Genomic DNA, 19,617 nt, shown 5'->3' on the forward strand with positions numbered 1-19,617 from the left:
GAGTGTGAAGGGGCCGCACTGTGGGCAGCCTCGAGGAGCTGAGAGCTCCAGCCAACAGCCAGCAAGGAAACAAGACCTCAGCCCTACAACCACAGGGACTCAATTCTGTCAGCCTCAGTGAGCCAGGTCAAGGCCCAGCCAACACCTTGATTCCGGCTACAGGTGATCCTGGGCAGAAAACCCAGCCACACCATCTCAGACTTCCAATCTACAGAACATCTGCCAGCTAATAAACGTGTGGCTTTAAGCCACTAAGTCTGCCAGAATCTGTTAAGAGCAACAGTACAGTGACACACACTGACCTCAAGAGAACTTACAACCACCACTATTTTCAGCAAGAGAATACTGTCAGGTGGCTGGTTAACAAGTAATGATTAATTAGCCTTGAAGTAATGTGGACGTAAACCGATCACTACCCAGAAGTTTCAAAGCAAACATCCCCATAAGGACCCTTGGAGGCCAGGGCGAGGCTCCCCCACAGATCACGTGAGAGCTGAACCGTGCAGGAACTCACACCCGCAGTCCACCTGCAGGAGAGCCGTGAGCCCCACCCGCCGCCACCATCGACAAACAGGATGGTGGGAAAGACAAGGTGCTGGCGGACAGCAGAGGGCAGGGGGCTGCGGGGTGCCAGCAAGGCCTCATCCACCGCACACGTTTCTGGGCCTTCCTTACAACCCTGCAAGGGTGACCACCGGACTAAAAAGGCTTTGTCTAGAGACCAGCAGAAACGCCCGTGTGTCCAGACCTCCCCCTGCCGAAGGTAACGCCAGCCAGCAGGGACTCCTCTTACAGTAGGTCTCACAGTGGGTCTGCTAGGCCCTCAGACCGGGGCGTCACCCTCAGGGCCACAGAAGCCTGACAGCAGTTGCCCCAAGTGAGCTCCCAGGGTTGAGGCGGTGCGCGGCAAGGCACACCTGTACCCCCAAGGGCCCGCCGACAACGGCATTTCTTCGGCACCCAAACACGGATAACAGGCAAACGCCAGCCCCACCATAAGCTTTATCTATCTTACACCTGAGAGGTGCCTCACGTTAACGTGAGGAAAGACGCACGGTTCCGTAGCCGCTACTCAATCAACTTGTTTAAGGATGAAACCAAGCCCCTCAAGTTTTCACCTTAAAACCATACAGATCAATCTTCAAGGAAGTTTACAAGATTGTTCCTTTTGCTCTCGCTATTCTTAGGTCCCAGTTTGGAGCTTGAACAACTAAAAACACATAGCTGTAGTGTCTGAGGATCTCAGCTTCCAACATGAAAGTCCTCACCAGTCAGGTCCTGTCTGTCAGGCCTCATGGACTCCAGCTGGGACCACAGGCGCCGAATTTCCTCTTGTGACTGAGCCTTCAGCTCTTCGTAGGATGCTCGGAGGCTCTCTACCTGGAAAAGGAAGCGACAGTGTGAGGCACCGTCCAATGCCAATCCCCAGGAGGTCTGTGCCCAGCACCGGGGGCAACAAGGTGAACTCCTAAAGCTACAGCCAAGCAAAAACCGGCGACAGTGGCACCAGAGAAAAACTACAGCTCATTTTATAACACGCCTGTACCCGACTATAGTCTTGCGAGGACGGGAACTTTCTCTGTCGTCCCAAACACGCATCCTCTAACTTGTCAGGGGAGACTGCCAGTCAGCACCAGCCAGCACTGCCGGCCTCCCAGGGTCCCGCTATTGTCCGCCCCAGAGGCCCTCCCTCAGCCCTCCTGCGGTATGTTGGGAGTTTCTCTGCATTTTTCAGTCAACCTTCCCAGAAAGGGTCTCTGCAGGGGTGAACGGAGCCAGCCCACCCTGCATCCACAGAGCTGAGAGCAGCAACCACCATCTCGTGGGGCTCGTAAGGGGCTCGTGGTGAGGCCGAAGTGGGGACCAAGTGGGGAGCGCGACTGCAGGGCTGAGGGACATGGGACATGGAAGCTCCGGCCTGCGGTGGCACTGAGGCCCCGCCAGCCGTTTCTCATGTGGGGACAGGACAGAAGGCACCCTTCAGCAAAGGAGAATAATCAGCAGGGAGGTGATGGGGAAAGGCTGCTGGGGCAGGTGTGAAAGCCATTCTCACAACTTCCTCTTCTCATCTGAAACGCAGGCACAGGCAGAAACAGACTCCACCTCCTGACTTCTTGGACAGAAGCCCTCGGGTACCTGAGGAGGATCTGGCCACGCCTCCTACCGTGGGTATGTGGTGTTCCACAGGGAAAGAGCTCTGAATACAGAAGCAGCAGAGAAGTTCCTCGTTAAGTCTTCTAAGGACTTCCTCGTCTATCTAGAGTTATGGTCGGAGAATGTGGCCTGAGACTCCTAGCGCCTGGAGTGGGGGCCCCAGAGCCCCTGGTATAGAACATGGATTCTACGTGTGTGACACTGGGCAAAACCGTCAAATCAGCCTCACAAACCGTTACCATTACTTTTGTATCTGCTAAGTACTGCGCATCGCTTTACATTCAGTACTTAAGTTTCAGCAAATGACAGAAACGGAAACAAGCCCACCCAAAATCTCCTAAAACCCCCTCCCTTGCCAAGCAGTAGAAACAAGGGCGCCCCTGCCCACCTCCCGCTGCTTTTCCATCTCCTGGTCGCGGAGTCTCAGCTCCAGGTCCTCTAAGTGCCGGCAGCGCTCAGACTGCAGGTCTTCGCGCAGCTTCCTCATGTCTGTGTCATGCTGAGCCTCCAGAGTCCTCAGCGCAACTGGGGAGAGGACACCGCACTCAGGGTGTGGCGTTCTCAACAGCACAGGAGCACAGCCACCCCAGCCCTCCGTCCCTCCAGACCCCACTGTCCGCAGGGGTGCAGGAGGGCCAGGGAGGATGAGGGAGGGTCAGGGAGGATGAGGGAGGATGAGGGAGGGTCAGAGAGGATGAGGGAGGGCCAGGGAGGATGAAGGAGGGTCAGGGAGGGTCAGGGAGGATGAGAGAGGTTCAGGGAGGATGAGGGATGATGAGGGAGGGTCAGGGAGGATGAAGGAGGGTCAGAGAGGATGAGGGAGGGTCAGGGAAGGTCAGGGAGGATGAGAGAGGGTCAGGGAGGATGAGGGATGATGAGGGAGGGTCAGGGAGGATGAGGGAGGGTCAGGAAGGATGAGGGAGGGCCAGGGAGGATGAAGGAGGGTCAGGGAGGGTCAGGGAGGATGAGAGAGGATGAGAGAGGGTCAGGGAGGATGAGGGATGATGAGGGAGGGTCAGGGAGGATGAGGGAGGGTCAGGGAGGATGAGGGATGCTGAGGGAGGGTCAGGGAGGATGAGGGAGAGTCAGGGAGGATGAGGGAGGGTCAGGGAGGATGAGGGATGCTGAGGGAGGGTCAGGGAGGATGAGGGAGAGTCAGGGAGGATGAAGGAGGGTCAGAGAGGATGAGGGAGGGTCAGGGAGGGTCACCGAGGATGAGGGAGGGTCAGGGAGCATCAGGGAGGGGCGTGGCAGCCCAGGCAGGCACCAGCTCCTCTCCAGCAGCAGCACCAGGTGACCGGGATAAAAGGTAAACAATCACAGTATTAGTTTTCTTAGGGCAATTTAACAATGGAACAAGGACAAACATCTCTGAAATAAAGTTTTCAGGAGAGGTTAGGGAGCTGGAGAAGTCTGTGGTCAACGAAGAGAGCCTCCAAGGCTGAGCCCAAGCAGCCCAGCTGGCCCACACCTGTCACGCCTGTCACCACCACCGCGGGTGACTCTGGCGCCAGCAGGCAGGGCGCTCTGCCCTGTTCAAGGCTGTCACAACGCGTGACTTCTGTTCTACATTCCATGGGAGCATTCAGTCCCCTCTTCAAACTTGCTCATTTTAATTAGAAACTCACTTTCAGCCTGATTTTTGGCTTGAAAAATCTTCTCCAATTCAGCTTTCTGTTCTGCCAATTCTTTCTTAAACTGGTCTTGTAAATTCTCCAACTCCAATCGATGCTTTGCAGACAATTCTCTGCGTAGGTTTTCCAGGCATAAACCTCTCTCGGATTCCCAGTCTTGCTTCAGGGTCTAACCCAAAAGGAAAGAAGATGACTATGGGCCAACAGTTGATGATCTGTGGCAAAAAATTCAAATTACATTCGAAAACCAGGTGTGGGCAGTCGCCGCGCCCAGATACAACTATCAGCACAGGAACCTGGATGGTCCCCCCTTAAAGGGACAGGCACAGAGACAGCAAGGATCGCCTGCCTAGAAACAAAGCAGGGGCGGAGGTTACACTCAACGATTCACGCACTGTCCCCCACGAAAGACCCAGGGTGCTACGTCACCTGACCTCTTCTGGGGGCTGGCTCTGTCCCAAATGCCCTAAGAAATGAGTCCTCACTGTCCAGCTTAGACAGGTGGGGAGCTGGGGCACAAACCTTCAACCTGGGACAAGCCTCCACCAACAGCCTGAGCAGAACAGACAGGACATAAACACCCACATGCCCGATGTCACACATGTCCCCTACCGTCACCAACGTCCCCCACATCCTCCAACCTCACCAGCCACTTCCTCTGCCATCACCGACATCGAAGGCCCTTCTACACATATAGCCTTGAAAAAGGCCCCATCATCAGACTCAAAAGCTCCAGTGAGAGACTCCCGTGACACCCTAAAACAGAACTCTTTCCTCCGGGGAGGACAATCGCAGGACAAGCTGGGATAGTCAGCACAGCACTCAGGGCCCACTGCTGCCCAGCCTCGCTGCACTCCGTGCACCCCACCTCCACCCCTCTTCCGCCTGCACCCCGCCCCCCCAACAAAGCAGCCAGAACCTGCATGCTTCACACACACGTTAGACTCAGTTGTCACAGTGTGCCTCCCTGCAGGGAACATCTGTCAGTCCTAAAGCAGAGCGAAGGCCAGGCCATAGGGGCCACTTGGGAACCAGACTTGGGGGTGCAGGAGCTTCACACTACAGAACAAGTACACACAAAACTCCCAATAAGCTGTGCCCACAAACTCAAACTGTATAAGTAGAAGAATGCTTTGGCTCTAACTCAAAAAGCAATGCATTCTCCACCAGCACATTCAATTAAAGCTCTGACTGGATTTTGTCTGAATCAGGTGAGGGGCTTTCCTGGGGGGAGCCCGGAGGTGAGGTGGGGGCAAGCCACTGGGATAGAGGACAAAAGGGAAACAGAGTGACAGACACAGAGTGACACAGACACAGAGTGATATTTCTAACGACGTCTACCTCTATCATCCGCACGTTTTTCTCCATTTCTGACTGTAACTTCTCCTTCAGCTCAGCTGCAAGAAAAACAGAAAAGCAGATCAGATCGAAGTTCCCCCCAGTCTGCTCACTCAGGAGGTGAGAGGGCTGCTCCCCAGGAAGGCTCACCGACACTAACAGGACAACAGGGTACGTGTCTGTGGGGGAGTAAGAACTCGATGTATGGTTTAATTAACAAATGATACTCAAGCCTACATCCGGACAGAGCCTTCCAGCCAGACTGACAGCCCGACACAAGCTGGCTCTGGGGCCGCAGGGGCTCACGCTCTGGTCTGTCTGCCCCACCCCGGGCCCCCACACACCTAGGCCTGTCATTCAGGCTCCCCCCGTGCCAGACTCCAGGCAAGGTACTGGCAGGCAGACAGGTAAAGACCTTCTGGGACCCAGCAGGTCCCAAGCTGAGAGGGAAGAAGCACAAGAAAAGAGGTACCAGTGCTGAGGGTGCAGGGGAGGGAAAAGGCGGGACCTGCGGGCATGGCATGGCATAGACTGGGAGGTACACACACACCTGGACGTGTGGGCCCTGGAAAGAGACACAGGAACGAGCCAAGGTGGAGCTGGTGCCAGTCAACGGTGCACGAGCAAGGTGAGGGTGGTCTGAGCAAGCCCAGAACTCAAGCGAAGAGCCAGACACTGCCTCTGAGGGAAGGTCACGGGGGCCCAGCCCATGGCAGAGCCTCACGGAGCAGAGGGCAAGTGTGGGCTCTCTGTGGTCTTGTTACCAGAGGTGAGCACAGAGCAAATGGCTCAGAAAGAGACCTAAGCCAAAGCGTGTTTTGTACTTTTAAAAAATGAGGAAATTGGGTGCCTGGGGGCTGGCAGTTAAGCGTCTGACTCTTGGTTTCAGCTCAGGTCATGATCCCATGGTTCGTGGGTTAAAACCCCGAGTCAGGTTCTGCACTGGCATGGAGCCTGCCTGGGATTCTCTCTCCCTCTCTCTCTGCACCCCCCCCCCCACTCATGTGTGCCCGTTCTCTCAAAATAAATAAATAAACTTAAATTAAAAATGAGCAAAAACAGGAAGACATCAAACTACTTATTTATGTTTGCTTGAACCCACATGAGGAAACAGGACAGTAACCCTGGAACCTGAGAAGACGGGCTCCCTCTTGGAGGTGGGGGTTGGGGGGTGGGGTGCAGAGAAGAGGAAGACTTTCAACACATCCAGGGCCACGCACACCGCTTTCGTTTTTCAAATGAAAAACTCAACAAATAGGCAGATAAGCAGGGAAATGGGGTGACTGCTCATGGGCAAGAGTTTATTTCTGGGGGATCAATTTGTTACCTTAGATTGTGGGGATGTGTGCGCGACTCTGAGATGCACACCCTGAATGGTAGAATTGTATGGTGTGTGAATTATAGCACAATCAAGCTGTTGTTAAAAAACTGATGCTTATATTTCATCATTATTAAAAGCACCAACGTGTTATAGTCAGATTTAAACAATTAAAACTACATATCCTGCTAAAACTTATCAGTTACTTACATCTACTGACCGAATTTAAAAAAAACTTGAAATTTGTAAAAAACGTCCTCTTATCATATACCAATTGGAAATAAGGCGGTATTTATATATAAGTGGCATATCTATATACGTGAATAGAAGTTTTTTATCTTTAAAAAAATGAAAAACAAGTAAAACTGATGTTTACAAAAAGTAGTGATTGACAAAAAGTGTACAAAAGAAACATTAAAACATACAAGTATGCCTCAGATGTAAACAAAGAGATCAGACTAGGCCAGAGAATCACCAAATGAAAAGGCGCCTAAGCTGTCCACCAGGAGCGACATGGCCCCACTGGGCACAGAGTGCGCAGCCTGGGGGACACGTCCAGAAGCCCCTGAGTCAGTCGACAAAGCTCAGCCACAGACACAGTCCCATGAGAGGTGGACACGGACACTTCCGGCACACGAGCAGGTCACCTCCAACAGCGTGGCTTCCAAACCTGCCACGAGCCCGCGGGAGAAGCGGATGCAAGGTGAGGGGACAACAGGGTCCCCACAGAGCAGGATGCACGCGGCCCCACCCAGGGGCTGGACGGCGGCCAGCGCGCCCCGCGCTTCGCACGTCAACACTACTCCCGGGAGACACTCCTACGGGGTCACCCACATCCCCCCCCCCAACCCGAAGCAGACGCGTGGCGGTGAAGCCCCCGCACGCCTGCCCACCCGTACCGGTCTCGCGGCTGTACCGCAGCGCCGCCGCCTCCTGCTCCCTCGCGTGCTGCTCCCGCACAAGCCCCAGCTCCTGCTGCTGTCTGCTCCGCAGCAGGGCCAGCTCCTGGGCGTGCCGGCCGTTGAGCATGGCCCGCAGCTCCGTCAGCGCCGTCTCCTTCTCCTTCTGGAGGTTGGCCTGCGTCAGCTCCAGCTGCGCCGTGTGCATGTTGCTGAGACTCAGGCGCAACGCCTCCAGCTCCAGGGAGGGCACCGGCTGCAGGAGAGAGAGGGGTTTCTGGGCTGCAGGTGGAATCTGGTACACGGCTCACGCGCGCCCGCAAGGATGCCGCAGCGGCACCCCACCACCACGTGCTGCTTGCACCTGCTCCACGAGGGCTCACACTCAAGGGACGGCACACCAGCTCGGCCCCCCACGGGACCTCAGTTGTCCCGGCCGCCCTCCGGCAGCCCTGGCACCGCCCAGCAGCTCCCCAACCGCCTAAAACCACCCACCCGATCCTATCCGGAAGCCCCTCCGGCCCACGTGTCCTCTCCCTCCACCTAAACCACAGCCCCGCAGTGGTGTCCTCCTTGAGCTCCCAGGCCACAAAGGGTGGCCCCCAAGCTCCTTCCAGGCAGACTCCCCAGCCCACAGGCCTGTCCTGCTGGCTGGAGACAGGTGAGCAGCCGTTCCAGAGACTGCAAGCCCCTCGTCAGAAACATGGGAAGGACAACCAGAATATGGACAGTGGGAAGCTCTGGACAGTCACTGACAATGAGGGCAAAACGTGAGGCCGAAGAGTGCCCAGAAGCGGCCAAGTTAACGACACCAACAGGAACCCCAGGTCCAGACCAGAGACAGAGTGAGCTCTGTACTTCGCTGCTCTGGAAGGCGGGCACACTTCTGTGCCTGGCTAAGATGTGCAGAATCTGTTTCTCCTTCCACTGCCTTGGGGGAAAGTGGAAGGCGGCCAGGGTTCCGGGGAGCATACTTTATTCCCAATTAACACAAACAACAGAAAAACATACTTAGAACTAGGCACTTAAGGGACACCCAGAAGCACATAGAAATAAAATGAATAAAGGAGAGCAATAACAGAAATCATGGCAAGAGAACACATCTCCCAAGAGGCCGGCAGGGACGTCCTGCAGGACAGCAAGGCCACAGTGAGCAACAGGGATGCACACGGCCCTCCCTCCACACGAGCATGTCCACAGCACCCCGTGCTCCCCGTAGGTGGCAGGCACCAGGGGAGTCAGATGTGCCTTCAGGATGGCCTTGCTCATGGCGGTGGCACTGCCTGAGTTTAATGAGTGGGAGCATGGCTGATGGGGAAACATCCGGCTGTGCGGTGAGCAGCACCTGGCCAGACACACTGCCCTCGAGTATCCTTGCGTGTCCACCTGTCCTTCCGATGGCCCCACACAAAACAAGGCTGCCACACACATCTGTCCACTTTGTGACAAACCTCTCCTTCCTGCGACCCTCCCAGATCCCAAAACCCACGAGTGTAAGACACAGGGTGAGTGTGCAGGGACCAGCCATGCCCGAGCACCTGGATGGGGGCCCAAGCATCCCGGGTCACCTGGGTCTGCAGCTGGACCTGCCACATCTCCGCCGGCTGCTGTGTGCCAACCTCATCCTCCGGTCTTCTCATCCGTTCTGCAATTTCTAGTATACGTTCTTGTTCACGTTCCTGAAGAAGGAAAGCGAAGGATGTGACCCAGAGAATTCACACAAGAAAACAGTCACTAGGAACAATTACGACATCCCAGAGAGAACAGAGAACATGTGTGCACAAAAACTGGTCCAGGAGTGTTCACTGGTCACAATCACCAGAAGGAGGAAGCAACCCACGTGTCCACTGACAGGTGAATACAGAAACAAGGTGTGGCAAAGCCATTCAAAGGGGTTCGAGTCAGCCACAAAAAGGAAAGACCCACAGGCACGTGCTATGACACTGATAACCTCAAGATATACTCGGTGCAAGATGCCAGACACGTACTGTGTGGTTCTGTGAATATGCAATGTCCAGAACAGGCAAATCCACAGGGACGGAATGCTGACTGGTGGGTGCCAGGGCCTGGAAGGAGAGAGGAAAGGGGAATGACTGCCAGTGGGTATGGCAGGTTCCTTTTAGGGTAAGGAAAATGTTTTGGAATTAGACAGTTGTAGTTATACAACAAAGTGACTATACTAAAAGCCACTGAAATATGTACTTTAGTGAATTTTATACATGTGAATTATATCTGAATAAAAGTAACTACGAAGGAACATTCAGCCTGTTTAAGTGGCCTGGAGTAAAGCGGAAACCCACAGAAAGAGAGGCTGCAGGTGTATATGGGACAGCAATGTGACCTCCCTGGGCCATCTGCCCCTCAGTCAAAGGAGGGAAGTGATACTTACAGGAGGGAAAATGCACACAAAAAGCCTGGAAGAGGTGGGTGCCAATAAAAGCTGAACCTGAAGATGTAAATTGAAACATCGTTTTATAGCAACTAAATTGGCAAAAGTTGTTGATAATGTTGATCCTCAATGTCACCAAGGACATGGAAAAATAACCGAATACTGTCACCGACAGAATAAGTTGGTACAACTTTTTCTTAAGAGATATTTTGACACCGTATGTCAAGAACCATAGAAAACGTTTCTGTCTAGGGGTGCCTGGATGGCTCAATCGGTTGAGCGTACGACTTGGCTCGGGTCATGATCTCATGGTTCACGGGTTTGAGCACTGCGTTGGGACTCTGTGCTGACAGCTCAGAGCTTGGAGCCTGCTTCGAGTTCTGTGTCTCCCTCTGTTTCTGCCCCTCCCCATTCGCACCCCGTCTCTCTCTCTCTCTCTCTCTCTCTCTCTCTCTCTCTCTTAAAAATAAATAAACACTAGGGGCACCTGGGTGGCTCGCTCAGTTAAGCGTCCGACTTCGGCTCAGGTCATGATCTCACGGTCCGTGAGTTCGAGCCCCGCGTCAGGCTCTGTGCTGACAGCTCAGAGCCTGGAGCCTGTTGCAGATTCTGTGTCTCCCTCTCTCTCCGCCCCTCCCCTGTTCATGCTCTGTCTCTCTCTGTCTCAAAAATAAATAAACGTTAAAAAAAAAAAAAAAAAATTTTAAATAAATAAATAAATATTAAAAAATTAAAAAGAAAATGTTTCTGTCTTCATATTCCCAACTCTAGAAAATTTTCAGCATCAATACTCCAAAGGGAAAAGAAAAGCTACAGGCCCTCTATGAGCATTCCAGTCTCCTCTCCCCTAGCCAGCCCCCACCCCGCCTAGAGCCTGCCCTGGAGCACACCCCACCTGGAGCAGCCACTGCAGCCACAGGCCTCCCAGCTTCCCTTACATGACAGCCCAGACCTTTCTGAGGCTTGTCTACAAAGCACCTCGGACTCAAACCAATCTGAAATTCTCCTGCCCCAACTAGGGCTCCTCCAACATTAGCTACCTCAGTCAACAACACCCCCAAACCCTCACAGTCCTCCTATTCCTGCCTCCCCTCCCATCAACCCCACAAGCTCAAGGCCAGTCCTGGCATTCCGCCATTCCCATGAGCATGGCTGACTGGCCCCCGTGGTCACGTGGCCTAATGTGCGGTCACTGGCTTGGAGACTGGGTAATACATTCAGAAAACAAATCTGACCTCGTCATACTCCCTTGAAAAACTCCATGAGTCCGCTGCCCTTGCCATAAAATCCCTGCAGGGTGCAGAGCCGCCCTCTGTCCCACTGGGCACCTGCCTCGTGTCCCAGGAACATGAATCCTGGAACAGCTATGCCTCCCTCCTCTAGCTCCTCTGGGCCCTTCCCAGCCTCTGTGACCATTTTAAGCCTTGACTTAAAAAGCCTTGACTGTAAGCCTTGGCTCCTGCTGCTCCTGAAACACACGTCTGATGCCAGGAAGCGGTCAGTACTGTTGGTGAAGACGCACATGCAAGCGGCCTCTATCTGTGAGGCCAGGAATGTGGAATCACAGTGCTCAAAGGGGAGCGCTAGAGCCAGTTAAAATATCATCATGGATCCTTTTTCAAATTAAGGATTTTTCCCCAATGGGAAACAGTAACATAGGAGTGTCCAGTTCTAAACATAAAATAGGCATGGGGCGCTGGGGTGGCTCAGTCAGTTAAGCATCCATCCCACTCTTGATTTTGGCTCTGGTCATGAGCTCATGGTTCATGGGTTCAAGCCCTACATCGGGCTCGTGCTGACAGTGCGGAGCCTGCTTGGGATTCTCTCTCCTCTTTTTCTGCCCCCCCCCCCCCCATCTCCCCGCTCTCTCTCTCTCAGAAATAAACTTACAAAAAAAAAAAAAAAAACATTTAAACATAAAAGGCACAATCTTAAAACATTTTTGCTATAAACATCAGGATTGTTGGATAAAACATATCAAAAGTGACTTCTGAAGGGGTGCCTGGGTGGCTCAGTCGGTTAAGTGCCCGACTTCAGCTCAGGTCATGATCTCACGTTCATGAGTTCCAGCCCCATATAGGGCTCTGTGCTGACAGCTCAGAGCCTGGAGCCTGCTTCTGTATGTGTCTCTCTCTCTGTCCCCTGCCCCCCCCACTTGCGCTCTCTCTCTCAAAAATAAACACTAGAAAAAAGTGACTTTTGAGGGAACACCTCCCCCCCATGTGCCAGAAAGAAGGGATGTGGAATCTAAAATGATCTAGGGAGACAGGGACACTTAAGAGCAGCACATGGTCCCAGAATCAGAGGCTTTGCCAGGCCGGTGGTTGGTAACGTGATGTCTGACATTGCCAGGTTTCCTGAAGGGCTGTGCAGCAGGACAGGACAGACATCCTCACTGCCTGTGGGGAGGAAGGCCAGGTACAGGGAGGTCAGGAAGCTTCTCTATCTCCAAATGGGAAGGCAGAGGGGATGAGCTGGGGGCAGCTCTCCTGAGAAATTAAAACCCAGGCCTATTCCTCATATTGTTTACAAATTTACATATGCCACGGGGTGCAGAAATCCCCAAGCAAAGAAACTGACCTAAAAACAAGTCTTAGTGAAGAGCTACTTCTGGGACACTGATCAAATACAAATCCAGCACCCATCTGGAAGGACTCCCACAAGCCGAGACAGATATTCTCACGGAACTCATACAAACACCTCACTAAAGATGAGAACACAACAGGCTACTCCAAAAACGATGACAAGTACATGGAAAACAACATATTAAAAAGAGAAAAGGTCTCAAGCAGTAGCACCCACGGTGGCCCTCTCACACAGGTGTGCAGGCCAAAATACTCAAAGTGATCCAAATAATCCCAAGCCTCACATTAAAAAAAATTTTTTTTTTACATTTATTTTTGATAGAGAGAGACAGAACACAAGTGGGGAAGGGGCAGAGAGAGAAAGAGACACAGAATCTGAAGCAGGCTCCAGGCTCCGAGCTGTCAGCACAGAGCCTGGCATGGTCCTCAAACTCACAAACCGCGAGATCATGACCTGAGCCGAAGTGGGGCGCTTAATCGACTGAGCCACCCAGGCGCCCCCAAGCCACACACTTAATTTAAAGTGAATAACTAATCATACCTTTAAATACTAGGCAACATTTAGATCTGCTCATTAAAAAGGATAGTTATGCTTAATTTAAAAAACAGCTTGAGAGGCACCTGGGTGGCTCAGTCGGTTAAGTGTCCAACTTCGGCTCAAGTCATGATCTCATGGTTCGTGAGTTCGAGCCTCGTGTCAGGCTCTGTGCTGACAGCTCAGAGCCTGGAGCCTGCTGCAGATTCTCTGTCTAAACTCTCTCTCTGCCCCTCCCCACTTGCTTATACTCTCTCTTTCTCCCTCAAAAATAAACATTAAAAAAATTTTTTTAATGGTTAAGATGGTAAGTTTTATGTTAAGTGTATTTTACAATTTAAAAATGACAAAACTATACACTGAGGGAATTATAAATGAAGTTTAACTATTCTAACATCCTTGTACTATCAAAGAGTGAAGGTGTTAATTAGATTTAGATATAAAGAAGTATAAATGTTGTATGTAATAAGCTCATCATTAAAAGAATAGAAACTGAGTATATTATTACTCCAAAATGAGTAAAGGGAAAATTAAAAAAAAGAAATCTCCTGATAAAAAATAATCCAATGAAATATAAGCTCAAACACATCGAAGTTTACATTAAATATAAATGAATTAAACTACACACAGGGGCTCCTGGGTGGCTCAGTCAGTTGAGTGTCCAACTTCGACTCAGATCATGATCTCACAGTTCAAGAGTTGGAGCCCCACGTTGGACTTGCTGCTGTCAGCACGGAGCCTGCTTGGGATCCTCTGTTCCCCTCTCTCTGCCCCTCCCCTGCTCGTTCTTTCTCTCTCTCTCAAAAATGAATAAACAGGGGCGCCTGGGTGGCTCAGTCGGTTAAGCGACTGACTTCGGCTCAGGTCATGATCTCCCGCTCTGTGAGTTCCAGCCCTGCATCGGGCTCTGTGCTGACAGCTCAGAGCCTGGAGCCTGCTTCACATTCTGTGTCTCCCTCTCTCTCTGGCCCTCCCCCATTCATGCTCTGTCTCTCTCTGTCTCAAAAATAAATAAACGTTAAAAAAAAATTTTTATAAAAAAAATGAATAAACATTTATTTAAAAAAAAAAACTATCCAATAAAAAAACAGACACTGTCAGAATAATTTTTAAAAATCAACGCCATGCTGTTTACCACAACATACATCTAAAACACAAAGACACAAAGATTTCGGAAGGGAAAGGATAAAAAAGACCAGAATCACGTCTGATCCAATGACACAAAGTTCTAAAGCATAACTGCCACAGAAAATCAGGACGGTGTTGACTCTGGGGTGTGGGGAGGAGGGCAGCAGGGCACGAGGAAGATTCCAGGTCCAGCACTGTGCTATTTCTTACTGCAGAAGGAACGTGTAGTATTTACTGTGTATTCATTTGTTAAGCGTGTACACTTTATGTACTTTCTACTTCTCTGCGCACATGCTATATGTCACAGTTTAAAACAAGTATGAAAATGGGTATTTAAGGGTGAGTTTTATGGACCCCACCAGAGACCATTTTTCCAGGCCCTGCCTATGATCTAGATTTCTCCTGCAATAACAGATTAAAAACCAAACTTGCTCACTGCCTAAAGTAATGTGGACTGAGTCCCACTAGAATCAAACGTCTAAAATACAGGCTTTAGGGGTGCCTCACCAGCTCGGCTGGTAAAGCATGTGACTCTTGATCTCAGGGTTCTGAGTTCAAGCCCCACACTGGGCGTGGAGCCTACCTAAAAAAACTGTTTATAATACAGACTTTTAACACAACGCTTTAAAACTAATCAGTTCAGTATCTAATAAATTTCCTCCCAAATACCAAAACAAAACAAACATAAGGAATTAATTCAACACATGTGGAATTCACGTCAGGCCCTGTGGCAGAAAACGGGACCACGGGAGAGATGAGGGCCAGGCCCAGGAAACACGCCGCGACAGCAAGGCGGCAGGTGAGCGAGGGAGGTCACACGTGACAACTATCCTCAACGCACGACAGGCAACTTTCTCTCTTCAACATCGGGCAAAAAAAGATCAGAGGTCCCAAGGAAGGGAGAGGTGGGCTCGGTCAGAAGGGTCCCCAGGGAGACTTCCACACCGGGGCAGCGCCAAGGGAGCAGGGCCTGCAGGGGAAGCTCTGAAGCCCGCTTTCTTTGCTTCGAGTTTCTACACTTCACGAGACAGGACCCTTCAGAGACCGAGTCCTCTCTCTGGTCTGGATTTCTCCAACAGGGTGAAACCCCCTCAGGAGCAACACGCTGTAACAGAGAAGCCTGAAGAATACCTCTGTGATGACCCGAGGCTGTTCCGGATGGTCGCCGTCTGTGTTCCGCTGTGGCTGCGCCGAAGCCCCCGTCCTCTCTCCATCGGAGTCCTCCAGCTGAGAGGGGAAGGGCCAGAGAAGAGCATTTATAGCAACGTCCAGAGCTGCGACCTCAGCCTTCTGGCCAGTGCCCACACCAGCTCCAGCCCCACTCGTTCACGGCATGCTTTCCTCCAGAAACAATTCTCAATCCCTAAACATTTTTTATGCGACTCTGCTGTCCTTCCTAATGAATTTTGCTTCAAGTTATTTCACTGTGCGAGTGATGTCTAAATTATTAAATTTTTAGTTTCTCAATAAATTCTACTCTTTCAGACACATGCACAATTTCTATGCTCTTATTTTTATGTAAGCTCAAATATTTCATCCTCCTGATTTTCCATTTTTAGATAAATTTTTCCTTAATAATTTGTAATAAATTCCTCAATATTTTTAAAAAGAGTATTTTATCATCTCAAACCTGAGTTTAAAGTTTCCCAATGAATTATCCCTGATGTTTTTTTGGCCCATAAATTCACAGTAATTCTGGGCTTTTAATCTGCTGTGCAAAATGAATTGATAATGACTGTCTGCAAAAAAGTTAGGTGATGTCCAAAGAAAATCTATGTTTGAAATATGAAATCAAAATACCTATAAGTCTCTCTCATGCCTTTGTCATTAACCACAGCATCACCTTAACTCTGGGTACATTATGGGGGTCTGCTGGACCCAACATGACTGTCATTTCTTCTTTAAGCAGTTATAACTATTTGAGGGGGCTGATATTTCATAAATTTTCTCTTTTGGGTCTTCAAAACACACACACAAAAGTTACTTACTTCTTTAAGAAATAGAGTAAAACATATTTTATTTTGCCATTACTACATGGGCCCACTAGACCCCGTGTAGTGTCTAAGGTCCAAGACGGACCTGAGCAGTCTTGTTTTCATCTATCATGGCACCATGTCATTATCCTAAGAATTATTTCATCAGACTCAGCAGTTTATCCAACTGTGCCAAGAACCGCCAAAACAATGAGAAAACAGGAGAAAGGGAGCCGCCCGGAGGATGAGGAAACAGTGCGGTGAAATCACCATCTTGCAGTATTTTTACTCACTGCAGAGACTCGCTGCAACCTGTCTTCAACATGATAGCCAAGAACTTTTTGTTTTCTTCCCAAAATGGCAACGAGAAGAAAGCCAACAGGACAGACTTTCATAATCATTAGATGAATTAAAAGATGAATGCTGAGAGAGAACAGCACTTGAGGCCAAGGATGATGGCAAAATTGACAGTAAAAATGAAGTCTCAGATTACAAATCTTCACATACAATATTCAGTCAAGTTTCTCAAAATCAGGAATCCGTGAACAGAACGTTTTTTTAAATTTATTTATTTTTGAGAGAGAGAGACAGAGAGCATGTATACGAGCAGGGGAGGGGCAGAGGGGGAGGGGCAGAGGGGGAGGGAGAGAAAGAATCCCAAGCAAGCTCTGCACTCAGTACGGAGCTCGTGCGGGGCTCGAACTCATGAACAGTGAGATCATGACCTGAGCTGAAATCAAGAGTCTACACCCAACCCAATGAGAGCCACCAAGGCACCTCTAATGTGCAGAACAACATTTCTAGGAAGAAAGAGGAAGCATGATAGTCTCATCCAGCATCACTCACAAGAAGGCTCCAACTCACAATATTTTGCATCAAGAACCTCCATCATCCCACTTGCTAAGAGCATATCAATATTCTTTAATTTTTATTTCTACGTGACAAAAATTTACTTGATATAAAGCGGTATGGGGCACCTGGGTGGCTCAGTCGGTTGAGCGTCCAACTGCGGTTCAGGTCATGATCTCAAGGTTCAGGAGTTCAAGCCCCACATAGGGCTCTGTGCTGACGGCTCAGAGCCTGGAGCCGCTTCGGATTCTGTGTCTCCCCCTCTCTGTCCCCCCCCTGCTCGCACTGTTTCTCTCTCTCAAATAAAAAATAAAAAACATTTTAAAATTTTTAAAAAGAGGTATCAAAATTTTTAATATCATTTTAACTTACTGCTTTATTCTTACTCCGGTAAGTTATTTATAAAACGACTTACACAAAAAGTAAAGCATGGGACCCAGACGATAAGTGATGATGACTATTTTTCCTGGTAGTGCCCAAACAGGAGTTGGAAGAGCTATAGAGCCATACTTGCTAACCCTTCTACAGCCCTGCTTAAAATCTGCAGTACAGGGGCACCCGGAGGCTCAGCTGGTTAAGCGTCCGACTCTCAGTTTTGGCTCGGGTCATGATCTCACGGTTGTGGGCTCGAGCCCCTCGGTGGGCTCTGCGCTGACAGCCGCAGAGCCTGCTTGGGATTCTCGGTCTCCCTCTCTCTGACCCTCCCCCGCTGTCTCTCAAAAATAAACATTAAAAAAAAAAAAATCTTCAGTACAAGTTTTTGTAAAGGTAATTTTCCTCTGACATTTTTGACCTCCAAGCAATCTTTGGATGGTTCTTTTACAAGAAATGGCCTGTACTTAACTTTGTTCCTGACGCATAGCTGAGGTCAAATACCGCTTTCTGCCACTTCTCAGCTAACTGCCAGAACGGAGATGACCGTTGCACTGATTAAAGTAAAATGTCTTTTCACGGCGCACTTCACTTAAACTGTGAGGGAAGATGGCTAGATCCTGAACACCGACCATAAAGTCTTTTTGCAATTCTATCGTTGCTTCTAACCCCCTGAAAAACTCAAATCTTCAAGTTGCTTACAAACATGCTTTATTGACATACTCTTAGAATTTAATACGTGCCTGTGTTTTCTGCTCAGATCAGCAATTTACTTTCTTTACCCTAAGACTGCAGAATCTTCACCTGAAAGAGTATAGCAAAATTATGATATAGGAACTTTACGAATTAATTTTTCTTACAGAATTTTCATGGTATATTGTTTTTTCAATTGTCTATCTCCAATTTCTTTAGTCTTTTGGTCTTAAAACTAAAACATTGAACATAAAAAACAGCTTCCACACTAAGTTGCAGAATACTGCACTAAGCTGCTTCTACACTAACCTGCAGAATACAATTTCATCCAGCTTGGCAGGTTTCATTACACAACAAACCCACCCACACCCCACCGCTGGAGGGTGGCCCTAACTCAGCAGTGGACACCACAAGGAAAACCACCAAGTGACAACTGGGCATTTTCCACCTCCAGGATTGCATTACCTGGTTTTCAGTTCTTTTCTATGTCTAAAGACCATTAAAGTAACAAATGTATCAAATACGCTTTTAAACCAAATTAAGTGGGGGGGGGGGGGGCTCCTGGGTGGCTCAGTCCATCAAGAGTCCCGTCTCTTGATTCAGCTCAGGTCATGATCTCAGGTTTATGAGTTCAAGCCCTGTATCAGGCTCCATGCTGACAGCACAGAGCCTGCTTGGGATTCTCTCTCTCTCTGTCTCTCTCTCTCTCTGCTCCTCCCCTGCTCATGCTTTCTCTCAAAATAAATAAATAAAACTTAAAAAAAAAAAAACTAAGCAACTTATTGTATGTTTAAAAGCATTACTATTTCTCACACATACATTTCATCTCACCGTATGGTATTCAATAAGCTCATTAAAAACCCATAAAAGTGAAACTTCTAAAAATTTCCAAATGGGCAAAATAAAACAAAAACACTTAATCATGTTCAAAGAACAACTATGACATAAAGGCTCTACAAGGACTCATACTCTGCTGACACAGACACAGCTGCAAGGAAGGCCTTGTGCCTATAAGGTGTTCTGCTAGGTCGGAGGAACATGTGACTGTTGATCTCAGGGTTGTGAGTTCAAGCCCCACATTGGGTGTACAGATTACCTAAAACTAAAATCTTAAAAAAAAAGAAAAGAAATCTAATTAATTCCTCAGCAGATAGGAGGAAAATAATGATGGCTTCATCCTATACATGCTACTTTTTTTTTTTAAGATTTTAAGTAATCTCTATACCCAACATGGGGCTCAAACTCATAACTCTTGAGATCAAGAGTCACGTGCCCTACTGACTGAGCTAGCCAGATGCCCCTAACATGCCACTTTTTTTTTTAACCTATGCACATGAAAATTTTTAAGAATGTAATTAAAAAGTAATTTGTCCTGAAAAATAATAAAAAATTGAAAAGTTGTGAGTGAAGGTAAAGTCACACCACAGAAAAATGAATAGGCTTGACTATATATACATTTTAAAGCCTGGGAATCAATGGTCTACATATCTTTCTCAAGAAGTTAGAAAACCAAGAAAATCAAAACCAAACATACTTTAAAATAAACTACACATAAGAGCAGAAATCAAAGAAACATAGATATGTTACATAAAAGAATAAAGCCTATAGTTAACTTTTTATAAAAATAGTAAGCATTAACTTGTGGCAAGACCAACAAAGGCACAAATACTCACCTTTAAAAAATGAAAGGGGTGCCTGGGTGGCTCAGTCAGTTAAGCATCTGACTTCGGCTCAGGTCATGATCTCGCAG

The 19,617-nt window shown here is 49.1% G+C and overlaps 1 protein-coding gene across 6 annotated transcripts in view; it reads right to left on the reverse strand.

Moving 5' to 3' along the window:
* Nucleotides 1-19,617, reverse strand: part of PCNT (pericentrin) — a 132,692-nt gene that overhangs the window by 97,530 nt on the left and 15,545 nt on the right. For 5 of the 6 annotated variants that reach the window (XM_042955531.1, XM_042955533.1, XM_042955530.1 and 2 more), the window contains exons 3-10: nucleotides 15,112-15,207; nucleotides 9,332-9,409; nucleotides 8,912-9,022; nucleotides 7,344-7,599; nucleotides 5,130-5,185; nucleotides 3,783-3,957; nucleotides 2,543-2,679; nucleotides 1,269-1,380 (exon numbers count right to left, since the gene is read on the reverse strand). In XM_042955531.1, the coding sequence (XP_042811465.1) occupies nucleotides 1,269-1,380; nucleotides 2,543-2,679; nucleotides 3,783-3,957; nucleotides 5,130-5,185; nucleotides 7,344-7,599; nucleotides 8,912-9,022; nucleotides 9,332-9,409; nucleotides 15,112-15,207 (1,021 nt within the window). The remainder of the gene's footprint in view (nucleotides 1-1,268; nucleotides 1,381-2,542; nucleotides 2,680-3,782; nucleotides 3,958-5,129; nucleotides 5,186-7,343; nucleotides 7,600-8,911; nucleotides 9,023-9,331; nucleotides 9,410-15,111; nucleotides 15,208-19,617) is intronic. The other variant, XM_042955532.1, reaches the window with a different exon arrangement.

The sequence above is a fragment of the Panthera leo genome, chromosome C2 (genome assembly GCF_018350215.1).
Source record: "Panthera leo isolate Ple1 chromosome C2, P.leo_Ple1_pat1.1, whole genome shotgun sequence".
NCBI classification, from domain to species: Eukaryota; Metazoa; Chordata; class Mammalia; order Carnivora; family Felidae; genus Panthera; species Panthera leo.